This window comes from Nomascus leucogenys, chromosome 2 (genome assembly GCF_006542625.1).
Source record: "Nomascus leucogenys isolate Asia chromosome 2, Asia_NLE_v1, whole genome shotgun sequence".
Taxonomy (NCBI): Eukaryota; Metazoa; Chordata; class Mammalia; order Primates; family Hylobatidae; genus Nomascus; species Nomascus leucogenys.
The window spans coordinates 153,559,191-153,587,139 of record NC_044382.1 but is presented as its reverse complement, the minus strand read 5'-3'; the positions used below and the strand labels follow the sequence as shown (position 1 = coordinate 153,587,139).

The window sequence follows — 27,949 nt, the reverse complement described above, 5'->3', positions numbered from 1 at the left end:
GGTGCTCCTCCATGTGAGTGCCCCCTCTGCATGAGAGGACCAGCCTGGATGCCCCTCCTCGGAAATACAAGGACCCGCTTGGCTTTGGAAAGTACAAACAGTGTGGGATCCAAGTCTCAAATACGGATCCCATTAAATTGAGCTTTGATGACAGTTTTTAATTGTGCCTTTATTCAACTTAGTTCATTAAAAATGTACTTGTTTTAAAGATCCTATAAATAAAGTGACCACTCACATGGGATATGGGTCACCCCTCAGCATGTTATTTTTTGTTTTAAAAAGCAGTATTTCTTATAGGAATCTTACTGATCACACAGTAGTTACAATAATGTCAGATATGATGTATACAGTCTAAATGAGACAGGCCAGTTAAGAATTTACATAATGTAAAAATACACATATTAAAAGTTAGCCAAGTGGACAGACGCATGCGGGGCGGTGGGGAGAGCAGGTGACAGGAACTCCTTTAACAATCAGTAGAGGGCCCAGATGCAAACAATCTGGTTTTGCCCGTTACAGTAAACAGCTTTCACTAACGTATACAGGTATTTCATACACATCTAAACACATAAGGGTAAGTTGTGACCTGCTACACATAGGGTCTAAAGTGGTGTAGTTGTGATTTTCCTGTGATACTCCCAAGAAAACTGTAAATAGTGAACCCCCATGCAAGTAGTGGGAAGCACTAGTCTTTTATCACAGGTTGAACCTGAGGAGGTTTAACTCTTGACAGTATCTGTAAAGAGCGTTCGGCTCTTTTTGCTGTTTTCTCCACAACTGACATGCATTTGGTGTGGGAGAATTCTGATGGCTGTCTGACCTAACAGTGATAACTACTATTCAAAATGTGGGAACCTTTTCAGTAATACTGAGTTACACATTTAACATTAAAAAAACAAAAACATGGATCATCCACAGCTTTAAGCCAGAAGGCAGAAGGGAGTGTGTCTGAATGTTAATGTTTTCAGTTACACTATTTTGTGGTTTCTCCCTCTGTACTCCAGAATGACACTGGTACACTGCTGCTTTCTGTAACAACACAGGCACTAGTTTGAACTCAGACAAAACCTGAAACGGAAGAAATGCCACTCCTTCTCCAGGGTCTTTTAAGAAACTACATCAAAATTATAAATTATTCAAGTTTCCTTTTGAGTGGTGTCTTTATGTGTGTAACTATCTAGAGAACAAACCAAACCAGAAATGTCTACCCCTGCAAGAGTGTGGACTTGGGGTGTGTGTGGTTCTGTTAGGAGTCAGGGACCTTCAGCAGTTTACAGTCAGGGCCGTTTTCTTACACAGCCCGTTTACCCTGCATTTGTGCCAACTGTGATGATAAATGCGTTTTGCGGGGATTACGCTTCACAACTCAGGCCTAAAGATCCTCTTAGGGAGATCTCTCTAGCTGACTAGAAAAATTCTACCCAAAAAGGCGGCGGGTTCTGTGAACCTGAAGAGAAGACTCAGGGTCTCTCTGAAAGCCTTTAAATTACTGCTGGAATTACAGGTTCCTATTAATGAGAAAAGAGCATTAAAATAACTTGAAGGTCTATTTTATTGGCAACTTAGAATGCAAAGTATTTTATTTTTAAACTTTTAAAATTTGAAAACAAGCTAGCCTACATTAAATAATATAGTTTCCAAAGCTGAATGTGCTCACTTGGAGCTCAGTTTTTCTGCTTGAAACACAAACACAACTTCCTAACACTCCTAGGTGGGAACACTACTGTTTGATGATCTGTGATTAGATGAACTGATCGACCTCAGATGGTAACATCCCTTTTTTTTCCTTGGTAAGGGTTTAAAAAATTCTAGAATAGATGCATTTTTTTCTAGTTTTACACTGACAATTTCATCCCAAACGTCTCCTGGGAGGCATAGACCATGTACAGGAATCCATCTTCATCCTTCTCACTCTCATACACCTCTGAGATTGGTGTGGAGACGCTGACCATGCTGTGTCCGTTCACCAACAGGAAGAAGGCCTGATTAGCATTGAGCTGTAAGCGCCTTCTATTGAAAGAAAACAACGTGAAGAAATATTGGCAACAATACAAGAAGGATGAAGCATGTGTTAAAATATCACCCAATCTGATCAATAAAATATGAATATGTTCTAAATGCTCTTGAATCCAATACTTCTCATAAAGCACAGGACATTTCCTTTGATTATACTGACATGAGCTATAATCACTGAAGATTACACATTAGGCCGATTTTAAACTAGTATGCTATCTGAATAGCTGTTAAAGTGTCTAACATGAGAAAGCAGTTCAAATACAGTTTCCAAACTATTCTAAGATCTAAGCCTCTGCCACTTACTGCCACTCACTGAGTCTACATTCTCTTTAACTAGCTTTGCTGTACAAAACCCTGTAACATTGATTTTAAACAGGAAACATCTACACGATATGATGAAAGAAATGGGATCTGCAGTCTAGCAAGTAATATAAAACCTCAAAAAAACCATTTTATAGTTTAATTAAGTTCAGATGGTTTTAACCATAACTGAATCAGAACTAAATTCAGCTGAAAAAGATTTTTTTTAAAGATTTTAACCAGAACTAAAGATTTATCTGTAAGTTTCGTAAAGAATAAGAAGTTACTCAAAGGAAATTTATTATGAAACAAAGGTGACTGAATACCTAATTATCTTGATGAGCTCACTCATGTTGACATGGTCAGGTACAAGGAACTTCGTTTTATCCAGGACAGGAAGCTGCTTCTCACCCTTGTATCGTTCTATTATCACCTGGAAAAGAAGCCAGAAGTGATTTTAAAATAGTCATCAGGGCCAGGCACGGTGGCTCACGCCTGTAATCCCAGCATTTTGGGAAGCTGAGGCAGGCAGATCACGAGGTCAGGAGATCGAGACCATCCTATCTAACAGTGAAACCCCGTCTCTACTAAAAAGTACAAAAAATTAGCTGGGCGTGGTGGCGGGCGCCTGTAGTCCCAGCTACGCAGGAGGCTGAGGCAGGAGAATGGCGTGAACCCGGGAGGTGGAGCTTGCAGTGAGCTGAGATCGCTCCACCGCACTCCAGCCTGAGTGACAGAGCGAGACTCCGTCTCAAAAAAAAAAAAAAAGTCATCAGGCTGGGCATGGTGGCACATGCCTGTAATCCCAGCACTTTGGGAGGGTGAGGTGAGCAGATCACCTGAGGTCAGGAGTTCGAGACCAGCCTGGTCAACATGGCAAAACCCCATCTCTACTAAAAATACGAAAATTATCCAGATGTGGGGGCAGATGCCTGTATTCCCTCCCAGCTACTTGGGAGGCTGAGATAAGCTTGAACCTAGGAGGCGGAGGTTGCAGTGAGCTGAGATTGCACCACTGCACTCTAGCCTAGGGCATAGAGCTAGACTGTCTCCAATAAATAAATAAAATAGTCATCAACAATTAAAAATATACAAAATGCCTCCTACATTCTAACTGGCACATGCCAAAATGGGTTTTGAAACAGCACATTCACTAGTTTCCTCATAGCTCTCCTGTGAAGAGTGATCGTTTGCTAGCTTAGACATCTACCCCTTACAAAATATGGTACAAGAGACACGATATGGCTGCCACCAGGTAGGAAGTTGGGGAATATACTTTACTATGTATCCTTTCATTCTGTTTCAGTTTTGGAACCATGAAAAATATATACCTAGTCAGAAAAAGACCTCATGCCTTATTACCGAGGCAGAGAGGCTGGGAGCTAGCAGCAAGCACAAAACATCTGAAACTCACAATTCCAAAACTACCATATCCTGAGACATGGCTGAAGTTTTTTTTTTTTTTTTTTTTTTTTTTTTGAGACGGAGTCTCGCTCTGTCGCCCAGGCTGGAATGTAGTGGCATGATCTTGGCTCACTGCAACCTCCGCCTCCCGGGTTCAAGCAATTCTCCTGCCTCAGCCTCCTGAGTAGCTGGGATTACAGGTGCCCGCCACCACGCCCAGCTAATTTTTGTATTTTTAGTAGAGATGGGGTTTCACCATGTTGGTCAGGCTGGCCTTGAACCCCTGACCTCGTGATCCACCCACCGCAGCCTTCCAAAGTGCTGGGATTACAGGCGTGAGCCACAGCGTGTGGCCAGCTGAAGTTCTAATGAAAGTAAATGCATGTGTTTTGGGAGCCGCAGTGACTCAGGCTGGTTGTTCTGGTGCATAAGGAGGTGAGGCTATGCGTTCCAGGCCAACCTGGGAAACATAAAAACTCTCATACATTAAAAAAAAGTAAATGCATGTGTTTTAATAAATGTGTAAGTTCCTAATTACAGTAATATGCTCAATGTTTTTCCACGCTAGAGACTGTCTAGTTGACATGAAAAAATTATATTTCACAAGGCAAGTAGAATCCATTATTAGCTGGTTCTAGAGATAAAGTTTTGTGCATAATGACCTGGTACTTTCATTTTGATAAAATATTTCTTTAAATGAGGTTAAAAATACAAATATTTGAGGCTGGGCACGGTGGCTTATGCCTGTAATCCCACCACTCTGGGAGGCCGAGGCGGGCAGATCACAAGGTGAGGAGATCGAGACCATCCTGGCTAACACAGTGAAACGCCATCTCTACTAGAAAAATACAAAAGAAACTAGCCGGGCCTGGTGGTGGCTGCCTGTAGTCCAGCTACTTGGGAGGCTGAGGCAGGAGAATGCCGTGAACCCAGGAGGCAGAGCTTGCAGTGAGCCGAGATCACGCCACTACACTCCAGCCTGGGTGACAGAGCGAGACTCCGTCTCAAAAAAAAAAAAAAAAAAAAAAAAAAATTATACATATATATATATACACACACGCACACACACATACATACACACACACACACATATGTATTTGAACTACACAGGGAACAAATGTAGTTTCATATTATGAATTTAAATAAAGCCATCAGGCCGGCGTGGTGACTCACGCCTGTAATCCCAGCACTTTGGGAGGCCGAGGTGGGCGGATCATGAGGTCAAGAGATCGAGACCATCCTGGCCAACATGGTGAAACCCTGTCTCTACTAAAAATACAAAAATTAGCTGGGCGTGGTGGCACGTGCCTGTAGTCCCAGCTATTTGGGAGGCTGAGGCAGGAGAATCACTTGAACCCGGGAGGCGGAGGTTGCAGTGAGCTGAGATTGCACCACTACACTCCAGCCTGGGCGACAGTGCGAGACTCCGTCTCAAAATAAATAATCCATCAGCTCCTCACCATACTTCCTTTCCATGGAGCAAAATATTTTGTTTTTTTAGTTCTAAGCTGCTATAATATCTGACCACAGATGAGCCTCTGAGTCTCATTAGCATCTGTGTTTACTGAACGCTGCGGACATCTCTATATACAGTAATTCTTCTACCCTGTCACAACAAAGAGAAGTTGAGTGGCAGGAATGGGAAATCTTTACATGCTTCTTTGGGAAAGAAAAATGCTTATTTGTACATTGTTCCATTGTGTGAGACCTACATAGGGTTCTGTATAAGGCTGAGTCAAGCTGTCATCATCTTCCTTGGTAAGTTTCAGAGCTTTATCTAGCGGGCACGTTCAGAAATGTGATATCCACAAGGAAATATCAGTGTGTAGGCTCCACCTGCCTGAGTTTAAGTGGTAACACAAATTAGAGGCAGTACAGAAATCTTGGCTCCTGAGGCCAGCCAGGGGCTCATGCCTATAATCCCAACACTTTGAGAGATCAAGGTGGGAGATCATTTGAGCCCAGGAGTTTGAGATCAGCCTGGGTTGTTAAACATAGCAAGACCCTGTGTCTACAAAAAACTTAAAAAATTAGCCAGGTGTGGTGGCATGCGCCTCCAGTCCCAGCTACTCAGGAGGCTGAGGAGGGAGGGCTGCTTGAGCACAAGGTGGCTGAGACTGCAGTGAGCTATGATCGCACCACTGCACTCCAGCCTGGGAAACAGAGTGAGACTCTGTCTCTTAAAAAAAAGGATACCTCTCTCTAGTTTGTGAAACTGACACCCAGGGCTTGGCTGTCTGGTGATTCCTGTAAAAACCCTGTCAAGTGCATGCACTTATGCAGTGCTCTCCTCTGCGAACATTCATAACTAAAACCGAGGCCTGAGACTACCTACCGGGATTTTGGTTGGATGCTGCTCTCGAATAAGTCGGACATCTTCTACTCTTTGTTCTGCAGTGAAATGAAGAGATAGAAGCATTATTAAGGGCCGGACAGCTTCTTCCCAGCACTGCTGCTGGTTCTACATCCAAGTTCAGCTGTTAGCTGTGGCACAGCAGAACCGTGAAGACATCTTTCCTAGGACTTAAACAAACAAAACATGAACACTTCAAATCGGATAAAGGTTTGTATCTAAGGCCAAGGGCAACATAACATACATGGCTCTATCAGGTGATAGGACAAAGACCAGGAACATGGAACAACTAGTTTCAAGGAATTGGGAGCCCAAAGTTTGTCGTCAGATATACAAGGCAGACCCCCTGCATGAGTCCCAATCCTTCCTCCAAAGACCACTACCACCTATAATATTAACTTCAATTGTTGTTAATTTTCCACACTTGAAGTTGGAAATGGAATCCGTTATCAATCAGGAAATGCAATTTTTCCCTTATCACTTCCAGCTTTTTAATGATATGGGGCTTAAGAGAAAATAAACTGCTCAAGAGAATGGAATATGATGCCTGTAATCCCAGCACCTTGGGAGGCTGAGGTGGGCAGATCACTTGAGGTCAGGAGTTCGAGACCACCCTGGCCAACATGTTGAAACCCTGTCCAGTCTCTACTAAAAGTATAAAAATTAGCCGGGCATCATGGCACATGCCTGTAATCTCAGCTACTCAGGAGGCTGAGGCAGGAGAATCACTTGAACCTCGGACACGGAGGTTGCAGTGAGCAGACATTGCACCACTGCACTCCAACATGGGCAACAGAGCCAGACTCCGTCTCAAAAAAAAAAAAAAAAATCTATTCTCCCTTTTAATAGAATCACTTACTGATACTTTCAACAACGTACTAGACTGTGGGCAATATAGAGAAAAAAACAAGCCAACTCCAGTTCTCAGAAACCCAAAAATACAGTTAGAGAGAAGTTATTTACAAAGCAATATGTGTATTTTTAAAAAAAGGCAATATGTGAACACATGACTTAGATGGCATTATTTAAAATCTCCAAAAAAAAAAAAAAAAGAGCAAAATAACCTTGATGTACTATGGTAGGATTGATTCTCATGGTAAGGGCAAATAAATAATCAATGTCATGAACTTCCTGAGACAGAAAAAATATGGTGTGACCTACATAAATATGACGTTACTCTAATATCATTGCCAATCTCATTTGGATTAAAACAAATTTTAGTATCATTCGTTTTTTGAGATGGAGTCTCACTCTATTGCCCAGGCTGGATTGCAGTGATGCAAATCTCCGATCACTGCAAGCTCCGCCTCCTGGGTTCACACCATTCTCCTGCCTCAGCCTCTCGAGTAGCTGGGACTACAGGCGCCTGCCACCACACCCAGCTAATTTTTTTGTATTTTTAGTAGAGGCGGGTTTCACCCTGTTAACCAGGATGGTCTCAATCTCCTGACCTCGTGATCCGCCCGCCTCGGCCTCCCGAAGTGCTGGGATTACAGGCGTGAGCCACCATGCCCAGCCCAATTTTAGTATCACTCTTTATAAAAACTTTTAAAATTCCTATGTTCAAGTACAGCCATAAGTTCGACTTCTGTTTCCCCATCCAAAACTTTAAAATCAGCTTCTAAGATACATTACTAACCATAAACATCTTTGTGACAAAGACTGCAAACTCATGGATTTCTACCAGTGCATATTCCTATTGAATAAATATGCAAATGATAAATTTAGTGGCTGGGCACAGTGGCTCATGCCTCTAACCCCAGCACTTTGGGAGGCCGAGGCAGGTGGATCACAACGTCAGGAGTTCGAGACTAGCCTGGCCACAATGGTGATAGCCCATCTCTACTAAAAACAGAAAAATTAGCCAGGTGCAGTGTCCGGCGCCTGTAATCCCAGCTACTTGGGAGGCTGAGGCAGGAGAATCGCTTGAACCCGGGAGGCAGAGGTTGCAGTGAGCCGAGATCACGCCACTGCACTCTAGTCTGGGCGACAGAGCAAGACTTTGTCTCAAAAAAAAATGAAAAATAAAAATAATAATGATAAATTTCGCTATTGTTAATAGTAAAATTAACCTAGTGGCTCTTATCCTTTGACTCCTTCTCTACTTCCCAGTGAGGTTTTCAGTGACCCCTCATCATCACCTCTTCTAAGTATGAGACCTCTTCCTATGCCTGTCCTACCCCAGACCCTCTTCACAATAAAAACCTCCATGTGTCAGTGTAGATTATTTCAGTGTATAGGGTAAATCACGATTTAATTCACTCCAGCAAATAAGTTCTCTTTTTTTTTTTTTTTTTTTTTTTTTTTTTTTTTGAGACGGAGTCTCGCTCTGTCACCCAGGCTGGAGTGCAGTGGCGCAATCTCGGCTCACTGCAAGCTCCGCCTCCCGGGTTCACGCCATTCTCCTGCCTCAGCCTCTCCGAGTAGCTGGGACTACAGGCGCCCACCACCACGCCCGGCTAATTTTTTTGTATTTTTAGTAGAGACGGGGTTTCACCGTGGTCTCGATCTCCTGACCTCGCGATCCGCCCGCCTCGGCCTCCCAAAGTGCTGGGATTACAAGCGTGAGCCACCGCGCCCGGCCAAGTGGTACCTCTTTCATACATCCTGGAATGTTTCACATTTAAAAGCTTATCCTAATAAATCTACAAGTAGAAAAGTTCAGGCAGAGGCGAAAAATTTTTTTTTTTTTGAGATGGAGTCTTGCTCTGTCACCCAGGCTGGAGTGCAGTGGCGCGATCTCTGCTCACTAAAAGCTCCGCCTCCCAGGTTCACGCCATTCTTCTGCCTCAGCCTCGTGAGTAGCTGGGCCTACAGGTGCCCGCCACCGTGCCCGGCTAATTTTTTGCATTTTTAGTAGAGACGGGGTTTCATCATGTTAGGCAGGATGGTCTCGATCTCCTGACCTCGTGATCTGCCCACCTCAGCCTCCCAAAGTGTTGGGATTACAGGCGTGTGTCACCATGCCCGGCTGGAAAGATTTTTTTTAATATAGGAAACTAGGTTTGGCTGGGTGCGGTGGCTCCGCTTGTAATCCCAGCACTTTGGGAGGCCGAGGCGGGCGGATCACCTGAGGTCAGGAGTTCAACCCAGGAGGCGGAGGTTGCAGTGAGCTGAGATCAGGCCACTGCACTCCAGCCTGGGTGACAGCGCGAGAGCCTGTCTCAAAAAAAAAAAAGGAAGAAGAAAAAAACAGGCTCTATGAAGTTTCAAAGTCCGAAACTATAGCGTTTAAAGTTATCTTTATCCTCATTTATTCCCAAAACACGACCTAAAAAGACAAAAATATTATTTTCACGAAAGGTGGGAAGTATATAAAAGACAAGTTATTTCCTTAAGCTGTAAATCACACCCACGTCCCATAGGAGCATCTTAGCATGCTGTCCAGCAGCAATGAAAATCCAGCACGGAGCCTGGAGTAAGTGGCTGTGCACGGTGCACACTGATGCTCCACTCTCATTCTTCAGGAGACAGCTGTTTTAGAGGCTAACAGTATATTTAACAAAAGCATTTATCAACAGCACAGTCAATGGCATAGAAGGAGGGCAAGTCTTTTACTCCCTGTTTCGTAATGCTGTAATCATCTGTTTTTGTCTCTCTCAACAGACTGTCCCCCTGGCAGTCAAGGACCCAGCTCCAGTCCAATCTGTGTTCCCCCAGGGCTCAGGCTTGTACACAGAAGATAGTTAATCAACAACTGAATGAAAGCTGTAAAATAGACATGAAACACTGCTCCAGATGCACACCAAAATCTAATCTACTTCCCCAGATTTCTTTCTTCTAAAACAAAAAAGAATCCTTAAAAGCCTTTACAAACATTCAAACAAGCGGTAGGAGCCTAAAGTGTCCTATTTTTATGAACACGTTCTTTGCAAACTTGTTTTGAGATTATCTTCAGTCACTTTAAGTAAAATTTCAGTTACACATATTTTCCAGGATTTACTTCTCAGAGAGAAACTGAAGTATTCCCCCTCCCCCAGGCCAGGCGTGGTGGCTCATACCTGTAATCCCAGGACTTTGGGAAACCAAGGCGGGAGGATCACTTGAGGCCAAGAGTTCAAGACCAGCCTGGGCCACACAGCAACAACTCTGTCTGTTTGGTTTCTTTTTTTGGTAGAGATGAGGTCTCACTATGTTGCCCAGGCTGGTCTTGAACTCCCGAACTCAAGCGATCCTGCCTTGGCCTCCCAAAGTGCTGGGATTACAGGTGTGAGCCACCATGCCCCACACAATTTTAATTTTTGAAGTTTAATTTTTCCAATACATCTCCAAGGACACACTATGTCTCCTGACTCACAGTCTTGGTCCACTTAATATACTGGAAATGATGGCTACCTACTGGAGACTGGAAGAATTCATGCCAGGTTAAAGGTACCAGTCCAGACTCTGCCACTAGGTGGACCATGATCTTCACCACCAGGCCCCACCCAGTTTCTTTGGCTACAAAAGGAAGGGGTTGTTTTCCGTAATCCTTAAAATCCATTTCAGCTTTGAGAACCCTCTCAATCCTGGTAGAGTTTATCAGCAGAGTTATATTCAGTTTTAACCTTAAACTCACTCGCTTGGAAAGACAAAGTACCACTCAAGCTAACTGGGGCTAATCTTAGGCTCCATAAACAGGTTCTCTCTAAAGATTGATTTCCCTCACTTACTGTGCTACACATGTCTGGAAACTGTCAGTACTCATGATCAAAATTACCAAAATATTCACGAACTAGAAAGATTTTTTTTTTAATTACCAAGATCAGAAGCAACGAAAGGTAACAGCTGTTAAGATATTTGACACGTTTCTACAAAGTGACTATTAAAGAGATATTTAAAGGGGAGGGGGCAAAATAAAGGTGAGCCAAGGGAAAAACCCTGAAAATACAGTATATATAAGATACATACATCAATGGGAAAAAAATGGGGCATTATTGCTGGTCTACCCTCAGGGCCACTTTTAAGTTCCAGGAAATTCCTTGTTTGGATGTGTTAGTGTCACATTTCCTACCCTTACTACCTACTCTTCGCAGAGATTTTTCCAGAATAACCCAAAAAAAGTACCAAGCAAAAAAGAAAATAACTATAGTTTCTGTTATGAGAAAAAGGGCAAATCTCCTACACAAATGTTCCCAGTTAACTTTTCATTGGTGAAAACAGACGCCAGGTCTGAGGTGGGCTGCTGGTTCGCTTTAGCCTGGGAGGTCGATGCTGCAGCGAGCTATGATTGCACCAGTGCACTCCAGCCCAGGTGACAGAGTGAGACACTGTCTCAAAAAAAAAAAAAAAAAAAAAAAAGGAAAAGAAAATCTGTCTTAAATGCTGCTCTCAGGGCTTAATAAGCATAGATACTAGTAAAGAGTTCATTAAGATTACTAACAAGAAAACTGCTAACAAAAAAGGCATGTGTAAGTCTTGCTAACCAACGGACTGCCTCAAGAGGCTGAAAAGATGCTTGGTAAGCCAAGGTCCATTTTCATTTACTGAAGTTTCTCAAGCACAAGAAATAAAATAATAGTCAATGAGACCTGCAAAACTATATCCAAACTCAAATGAACGCTAAACTCTTTCTAGACTCCGGGAAACTAGGCAAAAGCAGACAAACAGCACCACTGTGTGGGCTCCCGACGAGGATAGCGGGAGGCATTCGCCGTCCACCGCGATGAACACGGTGCTTCCCTACCAAACCGGTGCCTGGAACTTAGGCAACAACAGATATCTGGATCTGCTGCGTTCTCTTGCTCAAACGAGGAACAATCACTTCGCATCATCTGCGTGGAGTAAACATTGCGATGGTGACACCTGCATGTTTAACCAAATGCCAGGACACCTAAGTTGGGTTTCCAGTCTGAACCGGCAGAAAAGGGATGTATTCGGTATTCCTGGTGTCAAGGTGAGAACATAATCGCAAACCCAAGAGAAGTCTCCCACCCCAGCTCCTGGGCTACAGACAGGAACTGTCAACAACGCTGTGGGCCGTCCCGGGCGTGGCGGGGCCGGGGCCCAGCACGTTGCCCTCCTCTCCACCGAGGCACTGGGGTCTGTAAGAGGCACTCGCACCCGGGCGGGCTCCCTCGACGGGAAAACTAGCCCTGAAGGTGACGCGCTGGGTCCCGGCGCAGCCCCGCTTCAGAGCCGAACTGCCCCGCGCGGCCCCGGGGGCTCTTGGGCCCCAGAAGCGCGACCCGCGCCCGCAGCGCGCTTACAGGGGCGGCGGTGGCCGGGGTACTGCAGGGACCCCGCCGCGGAGGGCGCGGGGTGATTCAGCAGGCCCGGGGCCCCGAGCGCACCGGCCCCCGCTCGCCCTCCGCCAGCTGCCTCCTCCCAGGCCTCCGAGCGGTCCGCAGGCCGCCCCGGCCCAGACCAGCCCCCGGCCCTCCCGGCTCGGCCCCGGCCTGGGTCCCTCACGGGGCCCCGGGACCCGCGTCCCTCGGCCCCGCCGGGCGGCAGACACCGGCCCCGCTCGGCCTCCCGGCTCGGCCCCGGCCCCTCGCGGCGTTCCAGGCCCTGCCGCCCTCCACAGCTCGGACCCCGGCCCCGCCGCACCCGCCGCCCTCGCGGCGACACTCACCGAAGGTGCGGCGCTGCTTGAAGGTCTTCTCCGACGGCATGGTGCGGGGATCTGGGTGGCGGCGGCGACAACGACGCGAGGGTCCCGGCGGCTCCTGGGGGAGGCGACGGCCGCGGCGGCGAATCCGACTCTGGCGATAGCGACTTCCCTTGAATCTCCTCAGCCCGCAGCCTAGTCAGGTGACTCGCAGAGCGTCATCGGGGGGCGGGGCCAGAGCCGGCCGGGGCCGCCGCCATGACGGGCGTGGCGGAACCCAGGTGCGGCACGCAGCGTGGAGGCGGGGCAGGTATGTGCGCGTGCGCCACGGGCGAAACGCGCGCTCTGCGCATGCTCCCGGTCGTGCCCCAGCCCCGCCCAGCACCGCTGGGCGCCTGAGGCGCCAGAGGTGACGGTTGTGGGCTGGCCCGCACCCCGGGGCTGTGGGCGCTCCGGAGCCTGCTGCCCGGCCCTGAGGAGAGGGCAGTGCCGGGCGGGGGAGGCTGAGCCACAGGCTGCGTGTCCCGGGGCACTCTTGAGGGAGCGGTCAGAGGAAGGGACAGGGAGCAAACCCGACCATCCCTTCCCCTCCAGAGAGAGACTTGGCGGTGCTGGCCGAGACGCCGGCACCCCGGGCTGAGGCGCGCAGGGCAAGCCGCGCCCTCTCTGGGAGGCAGGGTCGCCGCTCACCGGTGGAGCCCTGGCCCCCTCTGCGTGCAGGGGCGCGCGTGGTCCTTGGGTGGCTTCCGGGGAGCGGCCACTGGTGACCTCCGCCCGCGGTCACTCGACGCCCAGCCTTGGGGCGTCTGCGGAACTGCTTTTGTCCGGAGCCTTCATCCTAGGCGCAGTCCCCTCTCCCAGTCCTCCCGCCGCGGCGCTCGGAACGCCCTTGGTGACTGTAAGATCTTCCTACCGTTAGGTCGCCTGTGGCGATCGCCGGGCCTGCCCACGTCGCTAGCCGCCCTGTCTACCCCTCAGCCTCCCAGCCGCTAAACTCGCTGGACAACCTTACACTAGTGACAGTTTTTCAGTCTTGGACTCAACTGTGAAAGGGCAGTCATATTTGAGGACTCCAAATGGTCTGCAGTGCGTAAACCACCACGCGATATTTGGTTGCTATTGCCTGCCTCAGCCTGTGGCCAACGTGTCTCTGTAGGAACAGCACTAGATTCTTTGGGGTTTTTTTGAGACAGGGTCTTGCTCTGTTGCCCAGCCTGGAATGCAGTGGCACGATCATAGCTCGCGGCGGCCTCGGCCTCCTGGGCTCAAGGGATCCTCCTGCCTCACCTCCCGAGAAGCTGGGAGTAGAGCCGGGATCTCGCTGTGTTGCCCAGGCTGGTCTTGAACTCCTGGCCTCAAGGGACCCTCCCGCCTCGGCCTCCTTAAGAGTTGGGATTACAGGCGTGAGCCACTGCTCCCGGCTATTTGGCTGTTTTTGTTCTTTAACATCTAATACTTTGAAAGAGCCCTGTAATTCCAGGATTTCTCCTTGTGACTTTGCAAAAGGCTTTCTTCTATCCCAATTGGTTAAAGTAATTGGATTAGGCTGATACACTCTACACTGTCAGCTTGAATCATAGAAAACATCTGAAAATAGCCAGGAGCGGTGGCTCAAGCCTGTAATCCCAGCTCTTAGGGAGGGAGAGGCTGGGAGGATCGCTTGAGCCCAGGAGTTTGAGACCTGCCTGGGCAACATAGCAAGACCCCGTCCTCCACAAAAAAGAAAAAAAAAGTATGAAAATATATTTATCGCACCGGGTGCGGTGACTCATGCCTATAATACCAGCACTTTGGGAGGCCAAGGCAGGAGGATCACGAGGTCAAGAGTTCGAGACCAGCCTGGTCAACATGGCAAAACCCCATCTCTACTAAAAATACAAAAATTAGCTGGGTGTGGTGGTGGGCGCCTGTAATCCCAGCTACTCGGGAGGCTGAGGCAGGAGAATGGCTTGAAACCGGAAGTCAGAGGTTGCAGTGAGCCAAGATCGTGCCACTGCACTCCAGCCTGGGGGAAAGAGCGAAACTCCGTCTCAAAAAAAAAAAAAACAACAATGAAAATATATTTCTCAAAGTGGTTTTATACAGTTGGGATTTCTTCTAGAGAAGCCAAGTACTGTCATAGATCCTTGTATAATTAATTACTCCCACCATCAGAAAAATGATGTTAGTTGCAGTTCTTTATTGTACCACTGTTTATTTTATTTATTTATTTATTTGTTTTTTGAGACAGAGCCTTGCACTGTTGCCCAGGCTGGAGTGCAGTGGCGCAATCTCAGCTCACTGCAACCTCCACCTCCCGGGTTCAGGTGATTCTCCTGCCTCAGCCTCCCCAGTAGCTGGGATTACAGGTGCCTGCCACCATGCCCAGCTAATTTTTGTATTTGTAGTAGAGGCAGGGTTTCACCATGTTGGCCAGGCTGGTCTTGAACTCCCGACCTCAGGTGATCCACACGCCTTGGCCTCCCAAAGTGCTGGGATTACAGGCGTGAGCCACTGCGCCCAGCCAATTCTACCACTCTTTGTGAAATAACGGTGCATTTGTGCAGGTGGCACTTTCTGTCCTTGATTTTTTTTTTTTTTTGGTTATAGTTCTTTACCTCAGACATCTCTGATAGTCATACAATTAATAAAGAAGAGTACTTAAACATTCTCTCTGGTTTCCAGATTCCCAAATTTTTAACCTCTAACGCTGTGCCTTCACGTGATCTAGGACAGAGTTCAGAAGATGTCTATAGTCTGTTGGTTTGTATTCTGTGAAAATAGAAAAAAAAATCCGGTAAGCGCATATTATGTACCTACCTTCTGCCAAACACAAAAGTATCAGTTTTGAAGTCTTAAAAGAGAGTGGAGTCTGTGTTGCTTTCTTTTCTGGATTTTTATGATATTAAGTATTGACTGGTGAGTACGTTCTTGGCTGAGTTGCTGCTTTGTAAGAAATGGGCTTTTTCTTTCTCTTGCTGGACAACTGTTCCAAATGCAAGAAGAAGGGAAAAAATCAATATCTGGCATATGGAGATGGGGGAGGGGAAGCAGAGTCTCATATTTTCCTACCCTTGGGCATCCATAAAGCTTTACCAAATTACTCCAGGCCTTGGATTCATTGCCAGAGGAAGTAGCATCGACAGTTGTGTAGTAATGGGCCAGGGTTACTCTGCGTGTTTTTGAAATATAGGACTGAAGTCCACATTTGCAAAGCTGACACTTCTACGCCTAACTTCTAATTCCAACTTGAATCTAAAGCCACATATCCTTCTATGGCTTTCAGAAAAGAATCCAAAGCGATTGGGGTATAAAGATGGCTCATAGGTTTCATCCCCGTGTAAGAATAACACATTTAGTTAAATAATTATATCTATTGTATATATATTATAATAGTGTACATTCATATACAAATAAATATAAGAAACAACTTCATGTAACTTTTGGAAGCATAAGTGTGCTTGAGTATTTATGAAACATTTCATGTGACCCAAAAGACTGCAGTTTAGTAGAAATTTAATGTAGTGAACGATATTCAGAGTGGTAAATTAATATTACTCATGAATTACTTTAAGCTAGTTAATATAAGCATAGTGTAATATAAACGTTAATGTTCCCTGTAATAATCCATGTAAAGTAGAAAAGGAAGAACACATCTTTCATTTTAATTTACTCAGTGTTTTCTCTAGGAATTTCATGGTGCCTTTAAACTACCAAATAATCATTCATTCTCGAAAGTCCAGAAGTGGCACCCTATTCCTTTTTTCATACCATGAAATGACCATAACCGTGGGGAAATGATGTAACCGCTAAGAATTGAATGTGATGGCCCAGCATGAGTGATGTAAGTGGCTGTAAATCATGCTGTCTAGCTGTGTGTAAGAACCTGTCAAATGAATCACACAACATTAACCTGACCTACAAAAAGCATCGGGGTTATTTTTTGCCACACTCAATATGGACGGCAAGTCACGCGTAGACTTTGCTCCGGGCCTCAGGCCTCCTGGGCCTCTCCCTCCTCTCCTCTTTCTGATTGGAAGAAAGAGGCCACCGGCTTCGTTGTCTGCACCACTATAGGCCCAGTGTCCTATCCATCGTGGTGTCATCGCTTTGCTCTTGAGAGCAAGTAAACAAACAAGTATTGCTCAAGAGGAGTGCAGGGAGCTATTCTCAGAAAGGATTTGGTCAGGAGGATTTAGGGGTTGACACTGAATAGACTGCAGTCTTCAGAATGTCTTCCCTGGATTCTCCAGGGAATAAGGAGCCGGAGCAGGCTGTATGTTGAGTGTCCCCCTCCCCAGGGAAGTTTGGCCTGTTCAGCTTCAAGAATCTGCAAAGTAGAACGCGTGGTAAAGCATTGACAAATCAGTCACGCGATCCGCAGCTGTAGTTCTTAAATGAGTGTGTAACACCAGGTGGAACGAGCTGAGGTTCCACTACGTTTTTCTTTGCCTGTTTAATTCTAAACAAATTCTGTAGGACTGCTGTGTTTATAGCTTTTGCTGCATTCCCGGACTGTTAACGTGTGCAACTGTGGAGGCTCCATCAGCCCGCTTATTTTAAACTGCAATCCTCTTGTTAAAAGTTTGAATATTTTCCCTTCTTTCCAGTTAGTGTGACTAGTTCTTTTGAGCAGTGGGTAAGATCCCATTTTTTCACATTCGGATTTTGAGAACTCATTGGGATACAGTTAACGTGGCTTTCTTACTTTCTTTTTTTTTTCTTTGAGATGGAGTCTCACTCCGTCGCCCAGGCCAGAATGCACCGATGCCCAGCGCATGTGCCGTAATCTCGGCTCACTGCAAGCTCCGCCTCCCGGGTTCACGCCATTCTCCTGCCTCAGCCTCTCCGAGTAGCTGGGACTACAGGCGCCCGCCACCACGCCCGGCTAACTTTTTGTACTTTTAGTAAAGACAGGGTTTTACCCTGTTAGCGAGGATGGTCTCGATCTTCTGACCTCGTGATCCGCCCGCCTTAGCCTCCCAAAGTGCTGGGATTATAGGCGTGAGCCACCGCGCCCGGCCCAGTTAACGTGGTTTTCCTCAGTCCAAGAAATACTACTTGTGACCTTTGAGGCAACCAACTGGAAAATGCCCAGCCCTATATTCGACTTATTTCCTTAGATGTTATCAGTTCTCACTAACAAAGAGGTCATTATTGTAAAGCCTCATAATAGTGTTAAAACAAATGATCTCTTCTATCTAGTTCTTCCTCGTTTTAGAATGCACGCACCCTCCTTATTCTTTAAAGGATACATTTCTACATAAAGGATTGTAAACGTGTTCCAAGGATGTATTAAGCTGTCAGGATTCAATGTGTAGTAGTTTTCTGCTGGCAATGTCTTTCCCCTTGGGTTCCTTCCCACCAACAGGTATTGCGGAAGCTCTCACAGTCATTCTTTTCTTTCTATTATTATTATTATTTTTGTAGTGATGGGGTTTCACTTTGTTGCCCAAGCTAGTCTCCTGGGCTCAAGCAGTCTTCCCTGCGCAGCCGCCCAAAGTGTTGGGATTCCGGGTGTGAGCCACCACTCCCAGCCTTTTCTTTCTATTCTAAATGGTCAGTGCTAATTCCATCCTTCCACAGCTTTGGGTACATGGCCTTCCATTATTCTTGCTGTCTGTCTTTTGTCCCTCTAATCCTGTGGTTTTCATCGTTGGTTATTCATATATCACCAACCATCTTCTATGGTTACCATTTTCTTTCAAACAGCTCATTTTATATTTAAGGTATATCAAAATAGATTTGCCATTTCAGTAATGACCCTGCAATCATAAATTTGATGTACTAGTTACATGTTTCAAATACTAAACCACAATAAAGGCTGGGTGCGGTGGCTCATGCCTGTAATCCTAGCACTTTGGGAGGCCAAGGTGGGTGGATCACCTGAGGTCAGGAATTTGAGACCAGCCTGGCCAACATGGCAAAAATCCATCTCTATTAAAAAGACAAAAATTAAGGCTGGGGGCGGTGGCTCACGCTTGTAATCCCAGCACTTTGGGAGGCCGAGGCGGGTGGATCACGAGGTCAGGAGATCGAGACCATGATGAAACCCTGTCTCTACTAAAAATACAAAAAATTAGCCGGGCGTGGTGGCGGGCGCCTGTAGTCCCAGCTACTTGGAGAGGCTGAGGCAGGAGAATGGCCTGAACCTGGGAGGCGGAGCTTGCAGTGAGCTGAGATTGCGCCACTGCACTCCAGCCTGGGCGACAGAGCGAGAGTCCGTCTCAAAAAAAAAAAAAAAAAAAGCAAAAATTAGCCAAGTGTGGTGGCACTCGCCTGTAATCCCAGTTACTCAGGGAGGCTGAGGCAGGAGAATAGCTTGAAATGGGAGGTGGGGGCTGCAGTGAGATTGTGCCACTGCATTCCAGCCTGGGTGACAGAGTGAGACTCTGTCTCAAAATAAATAAATAAATAAATAAAAATGTTTCTGTACCACATAAAATCGTCCTGCATACAATTCATTTGCATACCACGCTGCTCACTGAAGCCTGAGCTGGCTTCCCAAAACACCACTTTCATCACTGTGTCATTCCCGAATTTGCGAGGGCTTCATCTGGTCTTCCACGAGTTCACATTCTAACTCCATCCTATATTTTATCCCTTTTTCTTGTCATTTTTCTTTTCCATCCTATATTTTCAGCTTCTGCTCAGACCACACCCTGGACTGAACCAGCCTCCTGTTTCCCTCAGGCCTCCTGAGTCCCTGATCTCCGGCAAGTGATGCTCCTTCTCACCATTGTCTATGCCATTGTGTTGAAAACTCCCTTCCTGGCCTCGCCTACTACATGAGCCAGGGACAACCAGCTGTCCTTTTTTTTTCTTTTTCTTTTTCTTTTTTTTTGAGAAAGAATCTTGCTGTGTCGCCTAGGCTGGAGTGCAGTGGCTCAATCTCGGCTCACTGCAAACTCGGCCTCCCGGGTTCAAGCAATTCTCCTGCCTCAGCCTCCTGAGTAGCTGGGATTATAGGTGCCCGCTACCATGCCCGGCTAATTTTTGTGTTTTTTTTAGTAGAGACAAGGTTTCACCTTGTTGGCCAGGCTGATCTTGAACTCCCAACCTCAGGTGATCTGCCCGCCTTGGCATCCCAAAGTTCTGGGATTACAGGTGTGAGCCACCACGCCTGGCCGCTATCCTTTTTTTCTAGAACATTCTCCCATCAAGTGTTCTCCTCCTGGCTAACTCCAAATTTTCCTTTTATTTATAAATGTTATTTCCTCAAAGAACCTTTGATCATCCAAAGTCTGGTCTCTGTTATAAGATCTTGTTAGTTTTACTTATTGTTAGAGCATTACAATTTATAATTTATGTATTTATCTATGTGGTTACTTGTTTAATGGCTGATCTCCCTGGTAGATAGCAGGATGTTATTAGTTGAAACTATTTTTTTTTTTTTTTTTGAGCCACCATGCCCGCCTTTTTTTTTTTTTTTTTTTTTTTTTTTTGAGATGTACTCTCCCTCTATCATCCAGGCTGGAGTGCAGTGGCACGATTTCAGCTCACTGCAACCTCCACCTCCTGAGTTCAAGCAATTCACCTGCCTCAGCCTCGTGAGTAGCTGGGATTACAGGCACACACCACCACGTCCGGCTAATTTTTTTTTTTTTTTTGAGATGGAGTCTCGCTCTCGCCCAGGCTGGAGTGTAGTGGCACGATCTCAGCTCACTGCAAGCTCTGCCTCCCAGGTTCACGCCATTCTCCTGCCTCACCCTCCTGAGTAGCTGGGACTACAGGCGCCCGCCACCAAGTCTGGCTAATTTTTTTGTATTTTTAGTAGAGACGGGGTTTCACCATGTTAGCCAGGATGGTCTCCATCTCCTGACCTCGTGATCCACCCGTCTCGGCCTCCCAAAGTGCTGGGATTACAGGCATGAACCACCGCGCCCGGCTGATGTCCGGCTAATTTTTCTATTTTTAGTAGAGATGGGTTTTCACCGTGTTGGCCAGGCTAGTCTCGAACTCCTGACCTCAGGTGATCCGCCCACCTCGGCCTCCCGAAGTGCTGGGATTATACACGTAACCCACCGTGCTCAGCCTACTTTTTAAAAAGAAAGACATACATATATTTCTGTAGATATATTTGGAGCTTATGTTGAACAAGAGAATATTCCAAATTGCTAATGGTGATTATCTTGAAGGATGTGAGGGGATTGAACGGTGATCAACAAAAACTTTTGTTTTACCTGTAGTGTTTGTGTTAACAGTAAGGAAATATTTATATATTATTTGTATAATTAAGAATGAAGCCAGGTGCGGTGGCACGTGCCTGTAATCCCAGCACTCTGGGAGGCTGACCCGGGCAGATCACTTGAAGTCAGGAGTTAGAGACTAGCCTGGCCAACATGGTGAAACCTTGTCTCTACATCCTTGTCTCTTCTAAAAATACAAAAAGTAGTGAGGTATGGTGGTGCACACCTGTAATCTCAAGACTTTGGGAGGCAGGAGGCGGGTGGATCACTTGAGTCCAGGAGTTCCAGACCAGCCCGGGCAAAATGGCGAAACCCCATCTCTCCAAAAAAACAAAACAAAACAAAACGAAACAAAAAAATCAGCCTTGATGATGCTTGCTTGTAGTCCTAGCTCAGGAGACTGAGGTGGGAGGATCACCTGAGCCCTGGAGGTCGAGGCTACAGTAAGCTGATATTGTAGCAGAACAAGCCGTAGACAAAACTCCTGAGACACCGGATTAAAGAAGGAAGAGGTTTATTTTTCGGACGGGAGCGTCGGCAGACTGGCGTCTTAAGAGCCGAGCTCCCCGAAAAAGAAGTTATTGGCCTTTTTAAAGGGTTACAACTTTAAGGGGTCCACGTGAAAGGGTTGTGATACATCAAGCAAGCATGGGAAATGTAACTGGGGCCTACATGCATCAGCTAACAGAACAAAAAGTTTCACAGTGCTTTTTTTCATAGTGTCTGGAATTTACAGATAACACAAGTAGTTTAGGTCAGGGATTGATATTATTATTATTATTACTTTTTTTTAACTCCTAGGGCCGGGTGGTGGTGCCAAGGTTGTCTGGCTATTTATCTTACTTTTGTTTTTTTCCAACTTTTTGCTTTTTCTCTCTTCCTGTCTTGTGAACTAGGCAAGGTGGGGGGAGGAGGGCAGCAGGAGTAGTAGTGGTCTCCCTCCTTAATATTGCACCACTGTACTCCAGCCCGGGTGACAAAGCAAGAGCCTGTACGGAAAAAAAAAAAAAAAAAAAAAGGCTGGGCGCGGTGGCTCACGCCTGTAATCCCAGCACTCCGGGAGGCCGAGTCGGGTGGATCACGAGGTCAGGAGATCAAGAACATCTTGGCTAACACGGTGAAACCCTGTCTCTACTAAAAATACAAAAAATTAGCCGGGCGTGGTGGCCAGCGCCTGTAGTCCCAGCTACTTGCGAGGCTGAGGCAAGATAATCGCTCGAACCTGGGAGTTGGAGGTTGCAGTGAGTCAAGATCGCGCCACTGCACTCCAGCCTGGCAACACAGTGAGAGTCCCTCTCAAAAAAAAAAAAAAAAAAAAAAAAAAAAAAAAAAAAAAAAAAAAAAATTGGTAGTAGTAAATAATACTGGTAAATTCACCTGGCACATGTATATACACAATATATGCAGTGAATAGATGTTCATGGTGGTCACTGATTCATCCAACAATGATAAATTATGCAACTACTATGTGCCAAGCACTATGCTGTGTCTGTGGCTATAACTATTAATAGTATAATAGTTCCAACTAGGCTAGGTGTGCTGGCTCATGGCTCATACCTGTAATCCCAGCACTTTGGGAGGCCAAGGCGGGTGGATCACCTGAGGTCAGGATTCGAGACCAGCGGGCCATGACCTACCTGTGAATAAGTGGGTCAACCTTGTGAAAGGAGTTTGCTTTTAGGTCACTGGAAGGAGGAGCATTCTGACAACTGGGGGATGGACTGAAAAACAAGGAAAAACAAGAGTAATCAGTCAGGTACTGTTTTTCAATAGTGTGGGCCTGAGATGCTCAAGGTTTGGACATAGGCGCATCTGTATAGTTTTTTTTTTTTTATTATTATTTGGTTTTGGTGGGGCTTTTTTTTTTTTCTGAGACGGAGTCTCGCTGTGTTGCCCAGGCTGAGGTGCAATGGCGCGATATCAGCTCACTGCAAGCTCCACCTCCGAGGTTCACGCCATTCTCCTGCCTCAGCCTCCCCAGTAGCTGGGACTACAGGCTCCCGCCACCACGCCCGGCTAATTTTTTGCGTTTTTTTTTTAGTAGAGATGGGGTTTCACCGTGTTAGCCAGGATGGTCTCGATCTCCTGACCTCGTGATCTGCTCTCCTCGGCCTCCCCAAATGCTGGGATTACAGGCATGAGCCACTGCGCCCGGCCTTGGTGGCGATTTTTTTTGAGACAGGGTCTTGCTCTGTTGTCCAGGCTGGAGTGCAGTGGTGTAATCACAGCTCACTGGAGCCGCCAACTCCCCGGCTCAAGCGATCCTCCCAACTCAGCCTCCCGAGTAGGCACCACCATGCCCAGCTAATTTTTAAAATTATTTGTAGAGATGGGGGCGTCTCACTATGTGGTTAGGCTGGTCTCCAACTCCTGGGCTTAACGGATCTACCCGCCTCGGCCACCCAAAGCGCTAGAATTACAGGGGTGAGCCACTGCGCCTGGCCTGTGTGGTTTGTTTAAGAGTCAGGGTTTCACCATGTTGGTCAGGCGGGTCTCAAACTCCTGACCTCAGGTGATCCACCCTTCTCCGCCTCCCAAAGTGCTGGGATTACAGACGTGAGCCACCGCGACCAGCCATTTGTGGCTATTTTTGGTTTTTGTTTGTTTTGGAGACAGGGTCACGCTGTGTTGCCCAGGCTGAGTGCAGTGGCGCCATCACGGGTCACTGCAGCCTCGGCCTCCTGGGATCAAGCGATCCTCCCGTCTCAGCCTCTCTTTTTAAAATTTTGTTTTGTAGACGGGGTCTCGCTGTGTTGCCCAGGCCGGTCTAGAGCTCCCGGCCTCGATTGATACTCCCGCCTTGGCCTCCAAGAGATGGGGTCCGAGGCGAGCCCACGGCGACGTGCGCCGCTGCTCTGGTGAGAGGACGCCTTCGCGGTCACCACCAGCGGACCTGCAAGACGACCCCCCTCCGCGGCCTCCGTGGAGCCCAGTTGGAGCAGGCGTGCGCGGCTCCCAGCAGCTGCAGGAACTAGCGCCGTTTGGGCGGCGCCGCGTGGCAGGGCCTCCCCTTCCAGACCGGGCGCGCATCCCCGGATCTCTTGGGCCGCGCCGGCCGCCGCCCCTCCAAGCCCTCCCCGGGGCTTCCGCAGGGAGCTCGGGACCCCCGAAGGTCCCTGCAGAGCACCGCAGCGCGGGCCTTTTGGTTACCATAAGGCGGAGACGATGGAACGCCCGTTGTTTCGATGGACAAAAGGGTTTCTAGGCGCCCTTTGGGGGTCTGGCTGCTGTCTCTGTATTTGGAGGCTGTAAGGCGCATCTTTCTACTCACGGGCCGGCGCGGCACAGTTTAGGACGCCGGAATTGGGGTGCACGGACGCGAGGGGCGACCCCTGTCTCCACAAAAGCCGCGGCGCGAAGTGATTACCCAGCAGCCTCGTTAGCGCAGTAGGCAGCGCGTCAGTCTCATAATCTGAAGGTCGTGAGTTCGAGCCTCACACGGGGCAGCTTGACGTTTTGCACTCGGCGCCACCACTTTCTTTTCCCATGCCCGCCACGGGCGGCGCCCTCAGGCAGGAGAGGATGGCAGCGGCGCCGGGTCCCGGAGGTCGCCGCCCGGCGGGGAGGGGGTGGTGCGGCCGGGGCGGAGCTCCAGGTAGGGGCGGGGCTGCGCTCTCCAGGGGGCGTGGCGGGCTCTGCGGCGGAGGCGTGGCTCGGCGTCGCCGCGGCGGGGCCGCGCTGGAGCGTGCGTACAGGCGGCGGCAGTGGCCGTCACTGGGCGGCATGGCGGTGTGCGCTGGCCTCTGCGGCGTGGGCCCGTCGCGCGGATGCCGGCGCCGCCAGCAGCGCCGGGGTCCGGCCGAGACGGCGGCGGCCGACAGCGAGCCGGACACAGACCCCGAGGAGGAGCGCATCGAGGCTAGCGCCGCGGTGCTGGCCGGGGTGGGGGGCGGCTTGTGTGCGGGCCCCTCGCCGCCGCCCCCGCGCTGCTCGCTGCTGGAGCTGCCGCCCGAGCTTCTGGTGGAGATCTTCGCGTCGCTGCCGGGCACCGACCTACCCAGCTTGGCCCAGGTCTGCACGAAGTTCCGGCGCATCCTCCACACCGACACCATCTGGAGGAGGCGTTGCCGCGAGGGTGAGCGCGCGGGGGCGGCGGGGCCGGGAGGGGTGGGGGTCCCGGCCGGGTGGAGTCCTCGGACCTGGGAGTGGCGGGGAGGTGGCCCCGGCCCGGGGCCACCATATGGGCGCGGGGCCCGGCGATGTGGTGTTTCGGGTGTGGGTGGGGAGCGGCCGCGGTGCCACCACGTTGAGGGGCCAGGGAGGTATTTGAGGGGGTTAGGGAAGGTCTGAGGGGTCCAGGGAGAGGCAGACGGGGCTACCGAGGGGTTGAGGGCGTCAGGGAGGCATCGGAGAGGCGCTGACGCGGGGCACAGGACACCACGGGGCCGAGGCCGTTCCGCGAGCTGGGGCTGGGGTCCCCCGAGGTCTGCGCGGGGCCTAAGCTGACCTCTGGGGGCCGCCTCCTCTGCCCCTGCCTTGGAGGCGAGCCGAGGGTGCCTCGCTGGCCCTGACCAGAGACGAGGTGAACTTGAAGAAATCGGGAGCAGGCCGGGCGCGGTTTCACGCCTGTAATCTCAGCACTTTGGGAGGCCGAGGCGGGCGGGTCACCTGAGGTCGGGAGTTCGAGACCAGCCTGGCGAAGATGGTAAAACCCCGTCTCTATTTAAAAATATACAAAAATTAGCCGGGCGTGGTAGCGGGCGCTTGTAATCCCGGCTACTGGGGAGGGTGAGGCAGAAGAATGGCTTGAACCCGGGAGGCGGAGGTTGCATTGAGCCAAGATCCGGGCCATTGCACTCCAGCCTAGGCAACAGAGTGCGAATCGGTCTCAAGCAACAGCAACAAAAAAAATCAGGGGAGCAGAGGAAGCCCAGTGTCGGGGGCTCCTGATGGTGGGGGCGTAGAGAGACGGATGGATCACAGCCGTGGGGCTGGACTTTTGCCTTCAAAATATTGGAGGTAACAGATCACAGGAGGAGATGTTTATTTTATCTGGAGTTCAAGGCTCTGTCTGTTTAAAGGTTGACAGCTCTTTGATGTTCAAGCAGCTCATATTTAGGTAAAAAGGACAGGTTAGAAAACATCCAAACGATGCAGAACAGCAAAAGGAACAAAGTAAATACCATCAGAGACCCCAGCAGTCAAAGATAAACCACTCTTAACATTTTAAAAAACCTCTCAGAGTCATGTGTACCTTCTTCCCTAAAGGAAATAATGCCATATATAATCCCTTAGAGACAGTGTAGTATAAACAGTGCTACAGAGTATTTCCCTGCCTGCATATAGCACAGACTCGTCCTTCACTGATAAGCTTTGAAGTCTGCATTTTTTCCATGCATAAACAGTGCTTTGAAGACTGCTTTGTGCATTTTATAGAAATTTAGGAGATTGACATGTATCCTTGGGAACTTCTGAGATTGTCTTGGTGGGGTGCACTTCCTTCTTTTTTTTTTTTTTTTTTTTTTTTTTTTTGAGACGAAGTCTCACTCTGTCACCCAGGCTGTGGAGTGCAGTGGTGCGGTCTTGGCTCACTGCAACTTCCGCCTCCCAGGTTCAAGTGATTCTGCCGCCTTAGCCTCCGAGTAGCTGGGACTACAGGTGCGTGTCACCATGCCCAGCTAATTTTTGTATTTTTAGTAGAGACAGGGGTTTCACTATGTTGGGCAGGATGGTCTCGAACTCCTGATGTTGTGATTTGTCCGCCTCAGCCTCCCCAAAGTGTTGGGATTACAGGCGTGAGCCCCCGTGCTGGCTGGTAGGGTGCACTTCCTCAAGTGGGATTGTGGATTTGCAGGACTGCATGTTGATGAAACCTTTGCAACCTATTGTCGGGCTCTTTGAGTTTTCACCCCAAGGAGGTCTGCATGAGAAGATCCCTTTCTTCAAGTCCTCCCGGAAAGTAGAGTTCGTCGTAAATTATTTTTGTTGCTTAATGGTCAAGGCCCCAGATTTGGAGTCAGCTGACTTGGGCCCCAGCCCAGGCTCTGTTTATCTGCTGTGAGATCCTGGACAAGCTGCTTCACCTTCCCAAGTCCTGTTGGAAGCATGGGTGGGAAGTGCTGCTCCCGGAGGCGCTTGGAGGGTGAATGAGGTGATGCATGTGAAACCCTCTGCCGTAAATGGTAGCTGGTGGGTGTTGATAATTCTTGGCTATTTTTATTGTGCCTTTTTGCGAATTCCCTATATCTTTTTTTCTCTTAAGATGTCTATTTTTGTCTTTTTCTCTTAGAGTGTCTATTTTTGTCTTACAAATTGTGAGAACTGAGTATTAGTAATACAAAATTTTTGTCATGTACATGGAAAGTAAAGTTCTTTTTACATTTTAAAATTGAGACAAAGGCAATTCCACTTTCTCTTTCCCTGTGAAGTCTACCCATTTGCTCTGGTTGGCACTGTGTGTAGCTGTAAGACTCAGATTCCCCACGGATGTGTCCTTGTGCTTTGAAGTTTCTCCATCAGGCAGCCAGACCTGTGTGGTGACCTCTGGGGGGTTTGTTTGGGAAACCGTAAGGTATATATGGCTCAGCAGAGGGATAACAGAAGGTTTTTTGTGTAATCAAAAATTCAGAGGTATACCGTAGAATAGAACAACTGGAATTAACAACTCAGAATAAATTCTTAGAATTGCTAACAGAAATATGAAAAGTCCTGATGGAGATGTAGAAAGCTACTGGGGACAGATATAGGACCCTTCAATCCTTTCTTTCCCGCTGCTGCGGTTCTCAGTTCAGCTGTCCTGGAGCACCAGAAACTGTGACTTGGAATGAAAGCATCTTGTTCACCCAGGTGACCTGCTAACGTGAGAATTCTCATTTTGAGACATTAAAAACACACTTTGGCAGGCCAGGGCTGGCGGATCACTTGAGCCCAGGAGTTCAAGACCAGCCTCCGCAACATGGTGAAACCCCCATCTCTACAAAAAATACAAAAGTTAGGCCGGGCGCGGTGGCTCACGCTTGTAATCCCAGCACTTTGGGAGGCCGAGGCAGGCGAATCACGAGGTCAGGAGATCGAGACCACGGTGAAACCCCGTCTCCACTAAAAATACAAAAAAATTAGCCGGACGTGGTGGCGGGCGCCTGTAGTCCCAGCTACTTGGAGAGGCTGAGGCAGGAGAATGGCGTGAACCCGGGAGGCGGAGCTTGCAGTGAGCCGAGATCGCGCCACTGCACTCCAGCC

General features: G+C 48.3%; 2 protein-coding genes and 1 non-coding gene across 6 annotated transcripts in view; 2 read left to right on the top strand and 1 right to left on the bottom strand.

Annotated features, from left to right (window-relative positions):
- Positions 1–148: 148 nt before the first annotated feature.
- Positions 149–13,296, bottom strand: MAP1LC3B (microtubule associated protein 1 light chain 3 beta). 2 transcript variants are annotated; one of them, XM_003272516.2, is made up of 4 exons: positions 12,627–13,296; positions 6,056–6,111; positions 2,643–2,749; positions 149–2,010 (listed from the first exon to the last, which is right to left on the bottom strand). In XM_003272516.2, the coding sequence occupies exons 1-4, from the start codon at positions 12,664–12,666 to the stop codon at positions 1,836–1,838; spliced, it is 378 nt and encodes a 125-aa protein (XP_003272564.1). In that variant the 5' UTR covers positions 12,667–13,296; the 3' UTR covers positions 149–1,835. The 2 variants fall into 2 exon arrangements, with proteins under 2 accessions (XP_003272564.1, XP_012360818.1); XM_012505364.1 differs by having other exon boundaries at positions 149–2,007; positions 12,627–12,812.
- A 10,847-nt stretch (positions 13,297–24,143) lies between these two features.
- Positions 24,144–24,216, top strand: TRNAM-CAU. The gene has a single exon. It is a non-coding gene; the product is annotated as a tRNA-Met (tRNA).
- Positions 24,217–24,450: 234 nt separating this feature from the next.
- The window catches only part of FBXO31 (F-box protein 31), a 55,398-nt gene continuing 51,899 nt past the window's right edge, over positions 24,451–27,949 (top strand). The window contains exon 1 of one of the 3 annotated variants that reach the window (XM_030819765.1): positions 24,451–24,845. In XM_030819765.1, coding sequence (XP_030675625.1) covers positions 24,494–24,845 — 352 coding nt within the window. In that variant the 5' untranslated portion in view covers positions 24,451–24,493. The remainder of the gene's footprint in view (positions 24,846–27,949) is intronic. The other 2 variants (XM_030819756.1, XM_030819777.1) reach the window with 2 other exon arrangements.